Genomic DNA, 22599 nt, shown 5'->3' on the forward strand with positions numbered 1-22599 from the left:
GCTCAAATAATATCGCAACTGTCTGTGTATATCCAAAGTGTGCAAAATCCTCTCCCCTTTATTTTGGGGGTTTGCATAAAAAGTAGGCAAATGAATAGTTTGGTTTAAAGCCACACTAGAAACCACTTTAGGCATAAAAGAAGGGTTAGTATGCAAAGACACCCTATCCTTGTGGAAAATTAAGAAAGGCTCAACTGCCATAAGGGCCTGTAATTCAGAAACCCTTCTTGCAGAGGTAATGGCCAACAAAAAAGCAGTCTTCCATGATAAATATTTCAACTCTGCAGTTGCTGCAGGCTCAAAAGGTTGTAGAGTGAGTTTCTCCAACACAAAATTGAGATCCCAAGCAGGAGTAGGAGCTCTACGTGGGGGTCTTATATTCTTTGCCCCTCTAAGGAATTGCTTAAACAAAGGATGAGAAAATAATGGTGGGTCACAGTCATAGTGAGCAGAAATTGCTGCAGCATGAACCTTTATAGAGGAGAAGGACAAACCTTTGTCCAATAACTCAGTAAGATATTGTAGAGCAACACTTAAATTAGGTTTAGAAACATCAAAGTCCTTTGCTGTACTCCAAAATAAAAATCTCCTCCATTTATCCGTAAACTTTCCTTGTACTAGGCCTTCTGGCCTCCAAAATAACATTCAAAACTTGTTGTGGAAGCTGAGACCCTCCAGGGTTTAAAACAGAATATGCCAGGCTGTTAGATGTAGAGAGTGAAGTTTGACATTGAGTAAATGACTGTTCTCCTGAGACAGCAGGTGAGGAATCGAAGGCAAAGGCCATGGAGGCTCCCGTACCAGACTTCTCAGTAATGGGTACCAGTGCTGTCGAGGCCAATCCGGAGCTATTAAAATCATGTTTGGCTTGTCCTGTCTGACCTTCAGGAGTACCTTTGGGAGGAGAGGCAGAGGTGGAAAGGCATATACGTGAAGATTGCTCCAATTTAATGAGAGAGCATCCACTTTCCAAGCTGTGGGATGAAACCTATTTGTGCAAAACTTTGGCAGCTGGTAATTTAGTGGAGAAGCGAACAGATCTATGTCTGGAGTTCCCCATAACACTGTCAATCTCTGAAATACATGAGGATCCAATTTCCACTCGTGGGGATCCATAATTTGTCTGCTCAACACATCTGCTAAGGAGTTCTGTGCTCCTGGCAGAAACCTTGCCTGAAGATTTAGCTGTAAACTGAGAGCAGTCTCCCACAAAATCATTGCTTGTCTGCATAGAGGATATGAATCGTCCCCTTGCTTGTTGATGTACCACATGACAGTTGTGTTGTCTGTTTGAATCAACACCTGCCCTGGAAGAAGTAAATCCTTGAAAGCTATCAATGCAAATTGGACTGCTAACATCTCCTTCAAGTTGATATGTAAATGTTGAAGTCTGGCAGGCCACGTGTCTTGTACCCATTTTCCATTTAGATGAGCTCCCCAAGCTTTGTCTGAGGCATCTGTCGTTAGAATCTGACTCGCCTTTGGTCGGGTCACAGAGAGTCCCTTGTTTAGGTGACATTCCTGAGCCCACCACAAAAATTCCTTTTGAATGCAAGGTATTATCTGAATGACAGTGTCCATATCTTGGCAGTGCTGCGTCCATACATTTTTGAGATACCATTGTAGCTTCCTCATATGCAGTTTGGCATTGGGAAGTACCAGAATACAAGATGCCATGAACCCCAAGGCTTGAAGGACTGTCCTTGCAGTCAGCCTGGACTGACGAGACAATTGGTGGAAGTAAAGAGAAAGATTCTTTTGTTTGTCCGGGGTCAAAAAGGCCATCTGGGATGCTGTATTCAGTCTCACACCCAGAAAGCACATGTCCTGAGAGGGTACTAGACTGGACTTTATTTCGTTCACAGAATACCCCAGGCATCTTAACACTGCCATCACATACTGTAAATGAGAAGAAGTTCGTCCTTTCCTTGGGCCAGAATCAGGCAATCGTCCAAATAAGGATAGATTTGTATTCCTTTTAGCCTGAAGAAAGCTATCACTGGAGCCAGAACCTTCGTGAACACTCTGGGCACAGTAGATAAGCCAAAGGGCAATGCAGAGAACTGATAATGAGAAGTCCCAGCTCCAAAACGCAGATACTTCCTGCAACTGAGCCTGATAGGAACATGAAGGTAAGCCTCCTTGAGATCCAGAGTCACCATCCAGTGATCTTTGCCCAGCAGAGGTAAAAGCTGTTGTAACGTCAACATTTTGAACTTGGGAATGTCCAGATATGTGTTGAGGATAGATAAATCCAAAATTGGTCTCCACGTGTTCCCTTTCTTTGGTACTAGAAACAGGCGAGAATAAAATCCTAGGCCCACTTCTGACAGAGTTGTATGGCCCCTATTTGAAGTAGTAGAGAAATTTGTTTGTGAGCCTCTAGTCTTTGCTGAGGAGGAACGTCTGGCATGCCTTTGAAAGGAGGCAAAGTATGGAAATAAAACTTGTAACCTTGGTGTATGATATCCAGTACCCATTTGTCTTGGGTAATCAAAATCCAATTTTCCTTGAAGAGTGCCAACCTTCCTCCCAAAGGTGCTGCCAGGCAAGAAGGATCTGGCAGCTGAAAAAGTAGGTCATTGGGCCTGTTTACGAAAGGACTGGCCCCTGCCCTCATCCGAAGATTGTGCAGGAGAACTCCCTGTTCTAGGCCTGAAAGAACTCTGAGCTCTGCCTCTACCACGTCTACATCTACCCCTAGACTGAGAATCATAAGAAGGATACGTCCACCCCTTAGCAGGCCAATTCCTACTAAACTTCGGAGGCTGAACTTGCAAAAAATCTTTAACAGCCTGCATAGACTTAGCCTTGTCTTCCATTTTCTTTAAGACTGACTCCACAGGTGAACCAAACAACACATCAGACTGCAAAGGAGCATCCAAAATCCTTGTCTTAACATGGTCAGATAAATTCTGATCCTTCAACCAGGCGTGCCTGCAAAGAACTGAACCAGTGGCAGCCACCCTAGACGAGGCCTGCACAGCATCAAAACTACATTGTAATGAATGCTTACCCACCTGTTCAGAGACATGCACCAAATCTTGTAATTCTTTACACTCAATGCCTTCCGCCAGAGCATCCACCTTAGACTTCAATTGAGAAAGAAGAAAGTTTTGATATTTCAACATATGAAACTGGCAATTCAAAGCCCTCATAGCTAAGGTAGAAGATGTATAGACCTTCTTTCCCCATCTATCCAAAGCTCTGGCCTCTTTATCTAGAGGAACCGGATTTTTTACAACAGAGGCCTTGACACCCTTAGGTCCCTGACTAACAGTTTCTGGGTCCGCCCTAGGACTCTTATAAAGATATTTATGAGCTTCAGGTACCCTGTAATATCTATCCGGTTTAACAGGCACAGGAGGCAGAGAATCAGGATTAAGGGAAGCCTCTGAAAACACATCCTCCACAACATCCAGAACAGGGGGTATAGCCAAGGGCCTATGCTGGGGTAAAAGCAAAAATTCCCTAAGCCTTTTCCGAGAGTCAGAGAAGTCCTGACCTTCCCACTTAAAATGTTCCCTCATAGAATGAAGTGTCTCTGAAAAAGAAAAATCCTCTGGAGGAGAAGCAGAAGGAGTGGAATCATCTGCATCAGAATCAGAATAAGGAGAGTACTCCTGCAAGTCTTCAGCCGAAGACTCTGAAACATCCGAAGCCTGCTCAAAACTTCCCAACTCTGGCTCCACCCTAGGCCTCTTATCAGGAGGGGGCAAAGAACCTCTAATCAGAGTAATCAAATCTTCTGCCATTTTAAGCATGTGCTTCTTAGGCACAGAACCTGCTGAACTGGGAGTGACACCAGCAGAAGCTAAACCTGGCCTGCCTCTGGGAGAAGCCTTGGAAATAGAAGGAGTGGGCCTAACCACCCTAGGAAGGGAGGGGAGTACAGTAACCTGAGAAGCCCCTTCAGCCTGACCTGCCTCTTGAGAGGCCACATCCTGCAAAATCAAAGTCTCCCCCTGAGACTCCAGAGAAGTCTCTGTCGGAACCACCGGTTCCACTGAAGCCTCTAAAGAACCGGCGTCCGGAACGGACGACTCATCTTGCCTGGGTTTAACTGTTTTGTCTTTGCGCTTCTTGAAGAAGCGGGCCGGTGAGTCCGGCGGCATATTATAATTGCACCGCTTACCAAAGACCAGCCTAGCACAATCTAACCTTCGCTTAATAGTGCGCTTATTGAACCTAGCACAAAAGCGACACCCGACAACGTCGTGCTCAGGCCCCAAACAAGGAATGCACAAAGAATGATAATCCCTATGCGGTATCTGTTTCCCACAAGAAATACAGTTATTCACTTTTTCTGACATCCGGTAATACACTGAGGCAAGAAAAAAACAAAATATTCCCCAACGGGGTACTTAGCCAACTTGGATTCGGTCTGAAACTCCGAATTCGAAAAATTTCAGAACACCGAACGGCACTTGCAACGCTGCTTCTGCATTGGACCATGCGGCAAAAAAGACTGCGGATATGACGTCGGTCATGCGCTTTTGTACCCTGACGTCCTGATGTCAGTTTAAAGCGCCTTGACCGACGTCAGCCTAATACTTTGGTATTCGGGCCGACCGGGGACAGCGGACTACCCATATGTAAGGACTGCAGCAATGTGAGATGAAGAACATCAGTGGTTAGGATGATAGTGGCTTTGTCCTGCTTTGCTTTCAATAATGTCTTTTGCATCACAGGAAAATATGGAAAGGAATATTTTAAGGTCTGAGGCCAGGAAAACTATGAAGACATCTGTACTCCAGACTGTTTCAGTGGAATAGTGGAGCAAAAGGTCTGAAATTGATTGCTGAGGAGTACAGCAAAAAGGGCTACTTTTGAAATATGCCATCTCTATGTAATGCCTGTGGAACCAGCTTTCATTTGTGAATTAGGGTCATCTTCCTGGTAAAGGAATAGTACAGTTGTGTACCTACCATAAATGTAGATGTTCGAGTGTATTCACTGTTGCAGTCATTACACTTGGGTTATCCTGCTGGCAGGTGACTCGAGTTCCAAAGTCTTGGTCCGGCATCGGTTGCTGTCACCTCTTCCCTGACGTCAGTGCGCCAGGGGTATAAAAGTTGCAACCGACGCTATTTTCTTCAGTTTTTCTTGCCCCAGATGTCAGGTGCCCCCAGATAGGAAGGCTGAAAAGATAAAAATATGCCAAACAACCATGCATACATTACTATAAACATTTACTTCATCTACAAGCAAATATACCACATAGGTTGTATAGAGTTGAGAAGTACAGAATAGTCCCAGCAAAGAGGGGGATGGTGGGTGGGTAACCTGGACTGCAACAGTGAATACACCCGAACATCTACATTTATGGTAGGTACACAACTGTACTATGTTCATCGTGTTTCACTGTTGCAGTCATTACACTTGGGTAGAATCCCAAAGCTGAGGTTGGGTGGCTGGGTCTAGATTCGATTTGGCGAGGCTAACAAGCCCTGCAGAACTGCAGCAGCAAAGCCTGCTCTGGATATGGAGTAGAGAGGTAGGTGGTAGTGCTTGGTAAAAGTGTGCACTGAGCTCCAGGTTGCAGCTTCTAATATGTCTTTGGTTGGTAGCCCCTAAGGAAAGCTGCTGATGTGGCTGCTGCTCTGGTAGAATGAGGCCTAATGCCCTTAGGCACCGATTTGCCATGTTGTGCATAACAGAAGATGATGCAGTGTCCTATCCATCTGGAGATTGTCTGCTTTGAAATAGGCTTTCCTTGTGATCCTGCAGCATAAGCTACAGACAGTTGCTCAGTTTTTCTGAAAGCTTTTGTTTTCTCCAAGTAAAATCGTAGCTGCCTGTGTATATCCAAAGCATGCAGAAGTCTTTCCCCTTTATTCTGGGGATTTGGGTAGAAAGTAGGTAAATGAATGGTTTGGTTTAAGGCCACATTGGAGACCACTTTTGGCATGAATGTTGGGTTTGTCCTAAGAGAAACCCTGTCCTGATGAAAAATGAGGAAAGGTTCCACGGCCATCAATGCCTGCAACTCTGAGACTCTTCTTGCTGAAGTTATTGCTAGGAGCAGAGCAGTTTTCCATGACAAGAATTTTAGATCAGCTGTACTGGCTGGTTCAAATGGAGGCAGTGTTAGTTTTTCTAAAACAAAATTGAGGTCCCAAGTAGGTACTGGTGCTCTTCTAGGGGTCTTATATTCTTTGCCCCTCTGAGGTACTGTCGTAGTAGAGGATGTGAAAAAATAGGAGGATCCGTATTGTAATGAGCTGAAATGGCAGAGGCATGTATTTTAATAGATGAAAAAGATAGGCCTTTGTCCAACATCTCAGTCAGGTATTGCAAAATCTGAGGTATATTAGGGACCAGTGGGTCGAGCCCTTGTGCCTGGTTCCAAGCACATAATCTTTTCCATTTTTCTGCATAAGATTTCCTTGTGCTGGGCCTTCTGGCTTCCAAAATTACATCCATAACAGCTTTACAGAGAGAGGCAGTCTGACTGGCTACATTATCTGCCATGCTGCCAGGTTTAAGGTTCTAAGTTAACTGTGCAGAATCTGATTGTTTTGTTGTGTCAGAAGATGAGGGATTTGAGGTAGAGGCCAAGGTGGGCCTTGGGACAAAGTTTTTAGGATTGGGTACCAGTGCTGGCGTGGCCAGTCTGGTGCAATCAGGATCACTTTTGGCCTCTCGTCTGACTTTTAGAAGCACCTTGGTGAGAAGAGGCATCGGGGAAATTCAGGTTTTTCCAGCTGAATGATAGAGCATCCACTTTCCATGCTTGAGAGTGATAAGTCCTTGTGCAAAATTTCTGTATTTGGCAATTGTGAGGGGAGGCAAAAAGATCTATGTCTGGGCGTCCCCATTCCCTTGTTATCATGTTGAACACTTGTGGATTTAGCTTCCATTCGTGAGGATCCATGAGATTTCTGCTTAGTTCATCTGCCAGTGTACTTTTTGTTCCTGGCAGGAATTGTGCTTGCAGATGTACCTGGTAGGTCAGTGTTGTGTTCCACAAAGTCCTGGCTTGTCTGCATAGGGGGTAGGAATGTGTGCCCCCTTGCTTGTTTATGTACCACATAACTGTGGTATTGTCTGTCTTTATTAGTAGTTGTCCTGGATGTATTAGGTCCTTGAAGGCTGTCAGGGCATTCTGTACAGCCAGCATCTCCTTTTGATTGATGTGAAGATGCATTTGCTCCTTGGGCCATGTGCCCTGAATACATTTTCCTGCCATATGTGCTCCCCAGGCATAATCAGATGCATTCGTTGTTATTGTCTGCCTGGCTGTAGGTAAGGGGAAAGGCTGTCCCTTGTTGTGGTGATAGGCCTGGGACCACTACTGAAACTCCTGTTGTAGGCAGGGAATCAAGGTTATGATTGTCTCTAGGCTGTGACAATGCTGAGTCCAAACTCTTTGTAGATACCATTGTAGTTTCCTCATATGCAGTTTTGCATATGGAATTAGTAGAATGCAGGATGCCATGAAACCCAGGGCATGAAGAATTTTTCTTGCAGGGAGCTGGGTCTTTGTTGCCATCATTTGAAAGTAATGAGTCAGTTGCCTTTGTTTGTCTGACGTGAGATAAGCCATCTGGGCAGTTGTATTTAAGCTTGCACCCAGGAATATTATCTCTTGAGAGGGCACTAGTTTTGATTTCTTTTCATTTACTGTGTACCCTAGGCAAATTAGCAAAACGCCAGGTGCTTTAGAAGAATGTCTTTGCTCTCTGCTTGAATAAGGCAGTCATCCGAGTAGGGATGTATTTGAATTCCTTTTTGTCTGCAAAATGCAATTACTGGTGCCAAGCATTTTGTGAAGACCCTGGGCGCAGTAGATAAGCCAAAGAGCAGTGCAGAGAATTGGTAATACCTTGAGCCTGCAATAAATCTGAGGTATCCTCTGCACGATTGTCTGATTGGGACGTGCAGGTATGCCTCCTTGAGATCCAAAGTAACTAGCCAAGCTTCCTTGCCCAGCATGGGCAGAAGTTGTTGAAGTGTTAACATTTTGAATTTTGGAACATCCAGGAAAGCATTCAGGATTGACAGGTCCAGTATTGGTCTCCAGGCTTTGTATTTTCTGGGTACTAAGAAAAGTCTTGAGTAAAATCCTTCTCCCTGTTCTTCTTGTGGAACTTTTTGAATAGCTCCCATATCCACAAGAGCAGCAATCTGTTTTTGTGCCTCTGCCCATTGGTTTTGTGGCAGGTTTGGCATACCTTTTGGTTTTGGAAGCGTGTGGAAGTGGAACCTGTACCCCTGAGAAACTATATTCAGCACTCATTGGTCTTGGGTGATTATGTACCAATTTTTTGAGAAAAGTGCTAGCTTTCCCCCTAGGGGTGCTGTCAACTGGTAAGAGCTTGGCCTTTGCAGAGGGAAGTCATTGTGACGGTTTCCTATAAGGCTGTGATTTGTCTTCTCCTCCTTTGGGGGCTGAAGAATCCCATTGTTTAGGTCTGTAGGAGCCTTGGGGCTGAGATCTGCCTCTTGGGCATCTGTATCTGCCTCTTTGTGGCCTGTCTGACACTGGAAAGGACCAATTTTTTGAAGGCCAGTTTCTACTAAATCTAGGTGGTTGAACCTATAAAAAATCTTTCACCGTTTGCATTGACTTTGCTTTATCTTCCATTTTCTTTAACACCGCTTCTGCCTTAACACCAAACAAAGTATCATGCTGTAGTAGAGCATCCAATAATTTTACTTTAACATGGTCAGGTAAATTTTGTTCTTTCAACCAAGCATGCCTTCGAATTACTGAGCCTGTAACTGCGGCTCTACAAGAAGCCTCTAATGAATCAAAACCACATTGCAGAGTATGCTTTCCCACTTGTTCAACTACATGCAAAAAATCCTGCATTTCTTTACTGTCAGGACTTTCTATATTTGTAATCATTTTTTGCTTTAACAATGACATGAGATACGGTTGATATTTAACCATGTGAAATTGACAGTTTAAAGCTCTAACAGCTAAAGTAGCAGAAGTGTAAACTTTTTTCTCTCATTTGTCCAGAGCTCTGGAATCCCTATCTGAGGGGACAAGATTTATGGCAGTGGAAGCTTTAACCCCTTTAGGACCCTGAGAAATTGTTTCTGGGTCTGCAGTGGGGTTTTTATAAAGAAATTTATGAGAGTCAGGGACCCTGTAGTATCTGTCTGGTTTTACTGGAGCAGGGGGTAAAGAATCTGGAGACAGACTGGATTCAGAAAAAACATCAACTACAATATCAAGCACAGGAGGGATAGCCAGGTGTCTGTGCTGAGGCAATAAAAGGAAATCTCTGAGCCTTTTCTTGGATTCTGAGTAATCCTGGTTCTCCCAATGGAAATGCTTCCTCATGGTGTGCAGTTTCCCCAAAAGAATAATCCTCAGGCGGCGAGGCTGAAGGAATGGACTCTTCAGCATCAGAGTCCTCATAGGGAGGAAGAGAATAGCCTTGATCAGCAGAAGAATCAGAGGAAATGGAAGCCTGATCAGAGGAATCATAATCAGTGTCTTGCCTAGGCCTTTTGTCAGGAGGGGGGATGGGAACCCCTGATTAAAGTAATTAGGTCTTCGGCCCTTTAAGCATCTGTTTCTTTGGCATGGATGACTGTTCTGGAGAATGCTGCACTTGTTTTCTTGTCCTTAATGGTGGTTTTGACTTTGCTTTTGCTGCTGTAGTAGCCTTAATTGTAAGCTGTGAAGGTCTGAAAACACCCTCAGAAGCCGGTGCCTGCTCAGCGGCTCTGGACCCATCTGAGGGCATAGTATCCGTAGGCCCAATACTGTGAGTTTCCACAGGCCTCGTTGTCTCCCCGTGGCTGTCGGTTAGGGCCTGTGGCTCTGAGGTAGCGGGTGTCAGGGGCTGCGAAAGCGCCTCACTGAGAACTGGCGAACTGGCGAATGGCCTAGAAGAGGCTTCGTCATCGGTTTTGGACCTCGGATGCCTGTCTTTTTCTTTGTCTTTGCGTTTTTTATACATTCAGGTCATCGGTTGTTCCGACGGCATTATATAATTAAATCCTCGTCCAAAATAATGTAAAACAAAATCAAACTGACGTTTAATAGTTTGTTTATTGAATCTCACACAAAACCGACAACTAGTAACGTTGTGGTCAGGGCCAAGGCAAGGAATGCAGTAAGAGTGAAAGTCCTTATGAGGTATTTGCTTCCCACAAGAAATACAATTATTAACTTCTACTGACATCGGTCTGGAGCAAGAAAAAGTTTCCCCAATGGGGTACTTAGCTTTATTGAAGACTGTGGTTCTGAAACTCAATTTTGAAAATCTCAGGAGTCGCCGACTGGCACTTGCAAACTGCTTTTGCTTCGGGCACCGCGTGGCAAGAAAGACTGAAGAAAATGGCGTCGGTTGCAACTTTTATACCCTTGGCGCACTGACGTCAAGGAAGAGGCGACAGCAGCCGACGCCGGACCTAGACTTTGGAATTCTGGCCGACTGCGGGTCGCCTGCCAGCAGGATAACCCAAGTGTAATGACTGCAACAGTGAAACACGATGAACATCTACCAGCATATTTTGTAAACCAGGGAGTGTAGTCCTCAGGAATTGCAGGCAGTTGTGAGTAACCCAATTCCAAAAATGTTATGTTTCTTTGGAGAGATGTAAAGATCTAGCTTCCCTTTTTGTTTAGGTAACACACATTTGTTGCATTGTTTGTTCCAGTTCGGAGATGACCTGGTTGAAAATTGTCTTAAAAAGTGTTAAGACCCTGGGGACTGCTTTCACTTCAGACAGCACTTTCTTATTTTTGTTTTAATTTATCTGTTGCATTTGTTCACTAGATTAGGCTGTCTCGGCCTCTTTTCAGCAGTGGCTGAGGAGAAAAGCTTCACATTTATCAATATACAAGTACAATAAAGTATAATTCTACAGATGAAAATTATACAATCCTGCAGACTAAAAAGTACAATAAAATGCAATCATTTCAAAAAGATAATCTAGTTATGCATATGTACAAGAACTATATAGAAGCCCAAATATGGTAGGAGAGCCTAGAAAAGATTGCAATTAAGAAAGCCAAACCAGAATACATGTTGCTTACATATTTACACCTAATGAAACTCAAGAGCATTATTTTTGGGTAAGAAATGCTCTTGATAGCAGGAACAGCATAGCTACTGCTGATGTAGTGGAAAGAGGTTTGTGCTGCTTGTGCTGTGCTGATGAGGTCATAACAAGGCCGAAATATGCATATCCACAGCTAGTTGGGTTTGGCTTTAGTGGCCTGAAATTGTCCATTAAAACGACGAAACAAGTCATGGGCATTCAGAATCACCAGTTAGCTGAAACACCTGATGTCGTTTGCATATATCCCATGTGCCTCTGATACAAGAGGTTTGGGAAGTCACTCAGTGGAACTTCTAGCCTTGCTGGAGTTTTCATTTTGCTTTTACTATCTGAGGGGGTGGGATTCTTAGCAGAGGTTGCCTTAATTCCTTTAGGCCCTTGAGAAATTACCTCAGGGTCAGCAGTAGGATTTTTAAAAAGAAATTTTTGTGTGAGTCAGGGACTCTGTAATACCTGTCTGGTTTTCTGGGTGCAGTAGGGAGGGTGTCAGGAGTCAAGCTGAATTCCAGGAAAACATCTTCCACAATATCCAGGACTGGGGGGATGGCCAGGGGTCTGTGTTGTGGAAGATCTAAGAATTCTCTGAGTCTCTTTTTAGACTGAGGGTAGTCCTGACTTTCCCAATGGAAATGCTCCCCTAAGATGTAAAGGGTTTCCCCAAAGGAAAAATCCTCTGGGGGAGAGGCTGAAGGAATGGAATCATCTGCATCAGAATCTTCATAAGCAGAGAGGGGTTGCATGCCTTCATACTCAGATGCATCAAAGTCTTCAGACTCCTGTTCAGACAAAACTACAGGGGACAGATCTCTTTTTCTTTTGGAAGGGGTAGTTTGGCTTCCCCTGATCTGCATGGCAAGGTCTTCCACCATTTTTAACATTTGAGACTTGAGGCAAGGAAGCAGGTGCCTGAGAGTGGGTCGTCAGTTTCTTGGGTGTGGTTCGTAACATGGGCCTAAGAAACTCAGTAGTTTTCAAAAGAATGGTAGTTGCGAAAGAAGTCATCGGTTTGTGTCGATAATTGGTAGTGCGAAGGACTTCCTCGGAAGCCAGTGCCTGCTCAACAACTCCAGACCCATCCAAGGTAGAGACGACTGCAGGATCCTTAGTCAAAGAAGAGTTTTGCGGCATACCGGACTCCAAAAGGGTCTAGGTAGCGACCTGCGAATCAACAGAAGCAGGCATCAGAAAGCACCTCACTGAGGACCGGAGAACTGACAACTAGCTTAATGGGAGCGTCGTCGGTAGGTTTGGACCTGTGGGGTCTGTCTCTGATTTATCTTTACATTTTTTTGGAAGATCTGTCGGATGGCTTACCGAAGCCATATTGGAATCTGAGGACTGTAAGCGAAAATATCTAGCTACAATAAGGGCCCAACAACGTATAGTTCTGGCATTGAACAAAGCACAGAAGCAACAGCGGGGGATGTCGTGGTCTGGGCCTAAGCAAGTGACGCAGTAAGAATGAAAGTCTCAGTGTGGTATTTGCTTTCCACAAATGAGACAATTGTTAACTTTTTCTGACATCTGTTAGTGCAAGAAAAAAGGATCCCCAACAGGGTACTTAGCTTTAGAAGACTTCAACTTCAATTCGGAAGACAAAATTCAGGTAGCGACCGACCGGCACTCGTATGAACTGCTTCTGCTTCGGGATCTGCGGCAAGAAAGACTGATGTAATGGTGTCAGCTGCCTTACTTTACACTACTGACGACGTGACATCAGCCCTGAAGTGGCAGCGACTCAGATATACTAAGCCTCTGGTATTCGGGCCGGCCGTGGGCTACTCTGGCAGGGATAACCCAAATGTGATGACTGCAACAGTGAAACATGAAGAACATCAGGAAAGGTGGAGGTTGAAGAGGCCGTGGGCCTAAGGGCCATGAAGGCATGCATCAGGGAGTTGGTAAAAGATTGCTAGTCAGGAACTCCCTCTGTGCAATAGGGAGGTGTTTAGTTTTCTGCTTCCTTTTTAAAGGAGTAGTCCTAGGAGAAGGCCTAGCTTCAGGGGCTTGGATGGGAGCTGGGGCTTCAGGTAGTGGCAACCCAGTCGGTCGTCCTGCGGTGGCTGGTTCCCCCACGATGTTGGTAGGGACCGACATCTGAGCTGCTTCCGTGGATATGCTGGCTGTTACTTCCAAAGAGGCTTCCTCGAGGGGAGTCGACGAAGTAGACGGCTCTAACGGACGTCCCTTAACCCATAAATCGGAAGCTGGTGGGATGTCCAAAGGCGGAGTGGCAGAAGTACTAGGCCTTGGCAACTTGGCCTTTTTTGTGGTGGTTCTGCTGGGACGGCCGACTCTGGGTCTCTCCTGAGCACTAATTTCTTAAGCCTCCGATTTTCTAGGTACAGATTAAGGGAGGCCAGATGGCTTCTGAGCATCTTCGGCACAAAGGATTGACAAATAGGGCAAGAGGTATGCTGGTGTTCTCAGCCTAAGCAAAATACGCAATGGTCGTACATGTCCTTATGTGGAATCTATCCCCCGCATCAGCATTTACCCTTCTTAGTGGACATCGGCTAATGGGGGAACAGCAAACTAAGCTCAAGCAAGCGAAACCAAACAAAATCCCCAACGGAGTACTTAGATTTTAGACATCTTGAAAGTAGAGGAGCGAAGCGTTCGATGTGATGGTCAACTGTGGCTGAAAAGTTCTGAGGTCTGTGCGTGCAGACATCACAATTAAGGTGCCTGGTTTATGGGTCTACGTGTGACGTCCCATGCACCTGCAGCAACCAGGCTTAAGCTTTTGTATAGGAGCCGATGCTTGAATCACCTGAGGCAGAGAATCCCACACTAAGAATACTGCAACATAGGAATAGAAGGACATGAATGGGTTTTCATCAAGAAAACACACCATATGGTGTAGAAAGTCTGCTAACACTTGTAGCTTGCTCCTGGGAAGACTCTAAAGGCTCTAGTTAATTGTTATGGTTTTGAAGGTAACATGCAAAACAGAAATAACAATAATAATACAAAAAAGAAAATATCACAGTTATTTTACATACTACATAGGCTTACAAATCCTTTGCTGCCCTATGGTCTTCCTTCTAAAGCAGTACAAAGAGGACAGGAATTTACATCATATTTACCTTAAAGAAAATATGCACTGTAAACGACAACCTTTAGGGGAAACTGGATGGTACTTGTTAGAAACTTTTTCAGAAGGCATCGTGTATTTATGAGCAGCCAAAAATAAAATCGTCATTTTTTTCATTGAAAAGCAATCGCTTTAAATATACTTAACACAGCTATAATAAATACAGGCACAGGTGACCAACAAATGGTGCAACAAAAAATTATGCAGGAGGAGAGGTTTGCTTTCTTTTGTAATAGGGTTGTCATATAAATGACCAAATCAGGAAAATGCAAATATGCTCACGTGGACTGTCAGTTTTATTAAATTAGCTAGCCAAAAGACTGACATATCTGTGACAAATTTAAAATTCAAATATAAACATTTATTGCAGAATGACCTTTAGAGTGTACATAAAATATTGCATACATTTTAAAACGTGATCAGTGGACATAATCTGGACTCCAAATGCTTTTAATAAACATCAGCAAGATGGTGTCCATTATACCCTCAAATAACACCACCAATTTTTCTTCTACAATGTGTATGCACTGTTTTATAAAAATGGTACAAATTTCTTGCAAAATTTTATGCAGCATGACTGCTGCTGCCCAAACTGTTTGCTTTCACTTGGGGAAACACAAAGGACAGGCAGCTATCCATCATCTAGTCACTCTTTCACCCCAGCCAGTTCCTGGAAATCCAACCTCATTCTCAAACCCTGGTCAGTTTTCCCATGAATGCATAACTTGCCTCCCAGTCAGTTGAAGAAATCATCAAAGGTACATTCACACCCAAGTGACTAGACTGTCATATGCACCAAAGATTGATCTTATAAATCTTCCATTAATAAGCTTTCAAAAATATGGATAAAGAAACAGGACAAAATACGTATTCCTGTGCCCCTTCACAGGGAAAGTACAGTTGTGTACACTTACCATAATTGTAGATGTTCGAGTGTATTCACTGTTGCAGTCATTACATTTGGGTAATCTGCTGGCAGGTTGCCCTCAGTCGGCCTGAATTCCAAAGTCTTGGGTCCTGCGTCGGTTGCTGTCTCTTCTTCCATGACATCAGGTCGTCAGGGGTATAAATCAGGCAGCCGACGCCATTTTCTTTATTTCTTCTTGCCCCAGATGTCAGGTGTCCCCCAAATGGGGAGCAAAAATATATAAACTGTATATACATGCAACAACATAAACTTTACCTTCATCTAAAAGCAAATACACCACAAAGGCTGTAGAATATAGTAAAGGAAAGAGAGGCTCCAGAATAAAAGGGGGATGGCGGGCGGGTAACCTGGACTGCAACAGTGAGTACACTTGAACATCTACATTTATGGTAAGAGTACACAACTGTACTATGTTCTTTGTGTTTCACTGCTGCAGTCATTACATTTGGGTAGAATCCCAAAGTTATGGATGGGAGGCTGGAGCTAAACAGCTTTAGGGGCAGCTAAAAGGCCCTGCAGTACTGCAGTGGCAAAGCCTGCCCTGAACTTAGAGAAGAGAGGCAGATGATAATGCTTTGTAAAAGTATGAATAGAACTCCAAGTAGCAGCTTCTAGAATGTCTTTGGTTGGTACCCCTCTGAGAAAAGCTGCTGATGTAGCTGCAGTCCTGGTGGAATGAGACGTAATGCCCTTGGGCACCGGTTTACCATGATGTAAGTAGCAGAAATGAATGCAGTGGCTTATCCAATTTGAAATAGTCTGCTTTGAAATAGCCTTTCCCTCTGATCCTGCAGCAAATGCCACCAGTAGCTGCTCAGTTTTTCTTAGAGCTTTAGTCCTGCTCAAGTAGAATCTTAATTGCCTGTGTATGTCCAAGGAATGCAGACTCCGCTCCCCCTTGTTCTGCGGATTTGGATAAAAAGTTGGCAGATGAATAGTTTGGTTAAGAGCCACACTGGAAACCACCTTAGGCATAAAGGAAGGATTGGTCCTGAGGGACACCCTGTCTGGGTAAAATATGATAAAAGGCTCCACAGCCATGAGGGCCTGTAGCTCTGAAACCCTTCTTGCTGAAGTAATGGCCAGGAGCAAAGCTGTTTTCCATGATAAAAACTTTATATCTGCAGTAGCAGCTGGTTCAAATGGAGGCAGGGTGAGCTTTTCCAACACAAAATTGAGGTCCCATGCAGGAGTTGGTGATCTTCTGGGAGGCCCTAACTTTCTGGCCCCTCTAAGATACTGTTTTAGCAAAGGGTGAGAAAAGATCAGTAGTTCTGTGTTGTAATGAGCCGAGATGGCAGAGGCATGGATTTTTATTGATGAAAAAGATAGGCCTTTGTAAAGCATCTCAGTCAGTATTGTAAAATGTGAGGAATATTTAGCTCTGCTGTGTCAGTTCCTTGTGCTTGGTTCCAAGCACAGAATCTCTTCCATTTATCAGCATAAGATCTTCTAGTACTAGGCCTTCTGGCTTCCAAAATGACATCCATCACATATTTACTGAGAGGTGTCGTTTGAATAACTACATTATCAGCCATGCTGCCAGGTTCAGTGTTTGGAGCTGATTGTGCAGGATATGATTGTTTTGCTGAGACAGTAAGTGAGGTATTTGAGGCAAGTACCAAGCTGGGAATTGAGACATGTTCCTTAGGATTGGGTGCCAGTGTAGGCGGGGCCAGTCCGGGGCAATTAGTATCATTTTCGGTTTTACTTTCTGACCTTTAGTAGGACCTTGGGAAGAAGAGGCAGAGGAGGAAAGGCGTAAACTGAGAGGTTTTTCCAACTGAAGGATAGGGCATCCACGTTCCATGCTTGTCAGTGATAAGTCCTTGTGCAGAATTTGCCCAGTTGATAACTTCAAGGAGAGGCAAATATGTCTATGTCCGGGCTCCACCATTTCTTTGTTATCATGCTGAAGACTTGTGGATCCAGTTTCCACTCGTGAGGTTCCATAAGGTTTCTGCTTAAGTCGTTTGCCAGAGTATTTTGCTTTCCTGGCAGGAATTGAGCTTGAAGATGTACTTGTTAAGTCAAGGCTGTGTCCCACAATGCCATGGCTAGTCTGCAAAGGGGGTATAAGTGTGTGCCCCCCTGCTTATGTACCACATAACTGTGGTGTTGTCCGTCTTTATCAGTAGTTGTCCTGGATGAACTAAGTCCTTGAAGGCTGTCAGGGCATTTTGAACAGCCAACATCTCTTTTTGGTTGATATGCAGATGCATTTGTTTTGGGGTCCATGTGCCCTGAATGCATCTTCCCACCAGGTGGGCTCCCCATGCATAGTCTGATGCGTCTGTAGTTAAGATTTGGCTGGCAGGGGGTAGAGTGAAAGACCGTCCCATGTTTTGGTGACATGCCTCTGCCCACCAAAGAAACTCCTGTTGTAGGCAGGGAATGAGAGGAATCATTGTTTCCAGACTGTGACAATGTTGACTCTATAAACTTTTTAGTTACCACTGTAGTTTCCTCATATGCAGTCTTGCATATGGAATCAGTAGAATGCATGATGCCATGAACCCCAAAGCCTGCAGAATTTGTCTTGCAGATAACTGGGTTTTTGTTGCCATCTGTTTGAAGTAAATAGTCATTTGCCTTTGTTTGTCTGGCGTGAGGAAAACCATCTGGGCAGTTGTATTCAAGCTTACACCCAGGAATGTTATCTTTTGAGAGGGTACCAGTTGTGATTTCTTTTCATTTATTGTGTACCCTAGGCATGTTAGAAGCCTTTTCACAAATGCCAGATGCTGAAGAAGAATGTCCTTGTTCTCTGCTTGAATGAGACAGTCGTCCAAGTAAGGACCCATTTGTATACTTCTTTGTCTGCAAAATGCAATTACTGGTGCCAGGCACTTTGTAAACACCCTGGGGGCAGTAGATAAGCCAAAGGGCAGTGCAGAGAATTGGTAATGCATAAAGCCAGCCTTGAAATGGAGGTATCTTCTGCACGATTCCCTTATTGGGATATGCAGGTATGCCTCTTTTAAGTCTAAAGTCACTAGCCAAGCATTCTTGCCCAGCATGGGCAGAAGCTGCTGCAAAGTTAGCATTTTGAGTTTTGGAATGTCCAGGAATGTGTTCAAAATTGATAAATCCAGTATTGGGCGCCAGGCCTCATCTTTTCTGGGTACCAAGAACAGTCTTGAGTAAAACCCTTGTCCTTTTTCCTGTTCTGGCACTGGCTGAATAGCCCCCATATCCATGAGGGACGTAACTTGTTTCTGTGCCTCTGCCCATTGATTTTTTGGCAGATCTGGCCAACTGTTTGGAACTGGCAGAGTGTGGAAGTGGAATCTGTATCCCTGGGATACTATGTTTAATACCCACTTGTCCTGGGTTATTAACTGCCAATTTTGAGAACAAAATCCTAATTTTCCCCCTAAGGGAGCTGCCAAAAGATAAGTGCTTGGTGATGGCAGAGGGAAGTCAGTGAGACTGTTTACTGTAGGGTTGCGTTTTGCTTCCTCCAGATTGGGCGGTGGAGGCACTCCATTGCTTTGATTTGTAAGAATCCTGTGACTGGTATCTAGAACCTTTAGGGTGCCTGGATTTGCCCCGTGGAGCTCTGTCGACACAGGAAAGGACCAATTTTTTGTAGGCCAGTGTCTACTGAATCTTGGTGGCTGCACTTGTAAGAAGTCTTTAAAAGTTTGCATAGACTTAGCTTTGTCTTCTATTTTCTTTAAAACCTCTTCTGCCTTAATACCAAACAGAGAATCACACTGTAAAGGTGCATCCAGCAATTTAGCTTTAACATGATCAGGCAAATTTTGCTCTTTTAGCCCGGCATGCCTTCTAATCACAGATCCAGTAACTGCGGCTCTGCAGGAGGCCTCCAAGGAATCAAAACCACATTGCAAAGTATGCTTTCCAACTTGCTCTGCTGCATGCAATAATTCCCGATACCTAAGCATATGAAACTGGCAGTTTAAGGCCCTAATTGCCAAGGTTGCAGATGTATAAACCTTCTTTCCCCATCTATCCAGTGCCCTGGAATCTCTATCAGAGGGGGTAGGATTTTTTGCTGTTGAGGCCTTTACACCTTTTGGGCCCTGTGAAATAGTTTCAGGGTCAGCAGCAGGGTTTTTAAATAAAAATTTGTGTGAATCAGGAACCCTGTAATATCTGTCTGGCTTGCTAAGAGCCGGAGGTAAGGTGTCTGGAGTCAAGCTTGACTCCGAAAACACATCATCCACAATGTCTAAACAGGAGGAATGGCTAAAGGCCTATGCTGAGGGAGAAGAAGGACATCCCTAAGCCTCTTTTTTGATTCTGAGAAATCTTGACTCTCCCAGTGAAAATGCTCCCTCAAAGTATGCAAGGTTTCTCCAAAGGAATAATCTTCAGGAGGAGATGCAGATGGGATAGATTCCTCTGCATCAGAATCCTCATAGGGTGGTATAGAAAATTCCTGATCAGAAGAAATAGAAACCTGATCTGAAGATTCATAATCAGTATCTTGCCTAAGCCTCTTATCAGGAGGGGGTTGGGAACCCTTGATCAAGGTAATTAGGTCTTCAGCCATTTTGATCATCTGCTTTTTGGGCATAGAGGCCTGAGCATGTGGCTCATGCGTCGTTTTTTTAGCTTTAGAAGTTGCTTTTGTCTTTGATTTTGAAGCTGGCATCGGTTTTATATAGAAATGCTAAGGCCTGAAGACACCCTCCGAAGCCGGTTCCTGCTCAGCGGCTCTGGACCCATCCGAGGGAGAGACATCCACGGGTACAATACTTTGACAAACTCGCGGCGTGCCGGACTCCACATGGGTCTCGGTAGACACCTGCAACTCGAAAGTAGCGGGTATCAGGGGCTGCGAAAGCACCTCACTGAGAACCGGCGACTAGCTTAGGAGAAGCATCGTCGGTTTTGGACCATGACGGTCCATCTCTGTCCTTTTCTTTGCATTTTTTGTGAACTCCGGTAGTCGGATTGCTATCCGACGACATTTCAGGATAGTTAAATCTGTTTCCAAAATATTTTGAAGCAAAGATATACCAACGCTTAATAGTGCGTTGGTTAAATCTAGCACAAAACAGACAGCTAGGCACGTTATGCTCAGGGCCTAGGCAAGGAATACAGTACAAATGGAAATCCTTATGCGGTATTTGCTTCCCACAAGTAATGCAATTATTAACTTTTACTGACATCGGTATGGAGCAAGAAAAAGTTTCACCAATGGGGTATTTAGCTTTAGTGAAGACTTCGGTTCTGAAACTCGAATTTGAAAATTTCAGGAGTCGGCCGACCGGCAATTGCGAACTGCTTCTGCTTCGGGCACCGCACAGCAAGAAAGACTAAAGAAAATGGCGTCAGCTGCCTGTTTTATAACCCTGATGACCTGACGTCATGGAAGAAGAGACAGCAACCAACGCAGGACCCAAGACTTTGGAATTCAGGCCGACTGAGGGCAACCTGCCAGCAGATTACCTAAATGTAATGACTGCAACAGCAAAACACGAAGAACATGTACAATCTCGGAAAAGACTGCTCTTCTTGATTTCAGCCAATTTTAGCTGTGTATCTTTTTAATACTGACTGACAGCTCCCACAACCATTAGGGAAAATCCACTGCACTACTGACATTTTCTGTAAAGTTTTGTGATCCAAGTAACAGTTAACCGCTTTTCATATTTCACAGCTCTTGCCCTTATCCGCTGACTGGGTGTCTAACAGTACCAGTCAAAGGATATGATTTATAATGCTTTCTTCATACCAGATGATAAACAGAAAAAGCTAAACTATCAAAGAACTTCAGCACTACATCACCACTTGAAATACTTTGGCTATCACCTCATGTCTCATAACAACAGAGTAATATTACAAATTGGGAAAGCTGATCATTTAAATCAAAATGGCTCTGCTGCTTTCATGTGACATAAGCAGGAACAACCACAAAGACACAGGAATCTGTACTGTTAAACTTACATCTTCTAGTTTAGTGTTTGATGTAACATCCTGCCATTTACTAATTGGTTCTGGAACAACTTCCCACTGGGTAAAAGTTTTCCCCAAAAGTCTTGTAAATGTTGATTTTCCAACAGCTGAAATAAATCAGAAAGAAAGAGAATACAAACTTACTCAATTTTCTTGTTATAAAGCTTTCTTTTTCAAACATGAAAACATTAGTCATCATTAATGATTAACACAAACAGCAGAGTTCAAAAAGCAATGCACATCCAAAACTGGGTTCTCATTTTATGTTCAAGGACTATTGAGTGCAATCTTCTATGATGAGTTAAGTGTGATCACAGGGAAATATTTACACTAAATCTAAACTTACTGTATTTTTGAATAGTTGCCTTTGTCCAAGGTGCAAGATCTCAGAGTTAGCATATTTAAGTAGCAAGGGTATAGTGATTCAAGGAGGCTTGCCATATGCTACATACAATGTGTTAGAAGATTTCATCATAAATCTTATAAGAGGGCAAACTGAACTGTAATGATATTTGACCTCTGTCTAGTGAATATTATTTGTGTACCATTTACCTGTATTGCAATAATTTCATGTTGCTTTAAATATCTCAGAAATTAAGTGACACATATTTGAGAGGGGAAGATGGCAAAAGTTAAATGGGATATGTTGATCCTCCTTATACAAGGTGATTTAGGATTGCCTGATTTGAATGGGTACATTACAGCTACACAGTTAAGGCTCATATAACCTAATGCAAGCAAAGTGGAAATGATGCTGATGATGATGAAACGGGGAGAAAGTTTGAGGAAAAAAGGAGAAAGTAGGATTTTGGATGTAGATCCTTATGGAAAATAACCACTATACAAAATACTGTATTCATAAAGTTGTAGGAGGTATTCCAAGAACTAAGCCAACACAGGAATGGAGAAAGGCAATTTTGACAACACGGATGAGTGCAAGTAGGACTGTAGAAAAACAGGAAAGAGGGGGCTGGAATGTTCTGGTGAAAACTGGCAAAGAAACCAACATAATGGGTGCAAATCACTAGATAGGGAAGGTAATAAGAGTGGGATGAGGCTAAGCAAAAGTTTGGACTGCCTTCCCTAGCAGGGACTGATAACAGAATACAGGCACAGAGAAAAGGATAAGGGGTGCTAAGTGAAAGACCACCTCTGGTACAGTTTTTAGTTGAGTGTAGAGCAGATGCTACTGTTAAAAAGGCGATGCTTAATAGGGCATGTCAATTATTGTATAGTTACTGCAATAATAACAGGAGATTAGAAAAGATTGAGGAGAGAGAAACTGGAAAGGCAATTTAAAAAGGAACAATAGAAGAATACCTGTATGGCTGTCAATTATGCAACAACGTCCAGAAGATTAAGCTATTTTGCTTGTAAGTGTCTGCATAGATATTTTTATACCCCAAGCAGACAAGCTAATTTTAACTCAGGTAGATAGCAAATGCTGGAGATATGATGGAAAAGAGAAGGGCAACTGAGAACATGTTTTTAGCAGTGCAACAAGTTGTCCTATTTTAAAAATTCCCTACAGAGTACTCTGTTAAAAATGTTAGGGAAGCAAATGGCTATAACTAAGGAAATGATTCCTTTTAGCTGAGACACAGGATCTGAA

At 43.6% G+C, this 22599-nt stretch overlaps 1 protein-coding gene across 2 annotated transcripts in view; it reads right to left on the minus strand.

Moving 5' to 3' along the window:
• LOC122811291 (deoxyguanosine kinase, mitochondrial-like) overlaps nt 1-22599 on the minus strand; it is a 908708-nt gene that overhangs the window by 717756 nt on the left and 168353 nt on the right. For both annotated transcript variants that reach the window (XM_044083040.1, XM_044083038.1), the window contains exon 2: nt 20979-21094. In XM_044083040.1, the coding sequence (XP_043938975.1) occupies nt 20979-21094 (116 nt within the window). The remainder of the gene's footprint in view (nt 1-20978; nt 21095-22599) is intronic.

This window comes from Protopterus annectens, chromosome 9.part0 (genome assembly GCF_019279795.1).
Source record: "Protopterus annectens isolate FY-2018-M chromosome 9.part0, PAN1.0, whole genome shotgun sequence".
Classification (NCBI taxonomy): Eukaryota; Metazoa; Chordata; order Ceratodontiformes; family Protopteridae; genus Protopterus; species Protopterus annectens.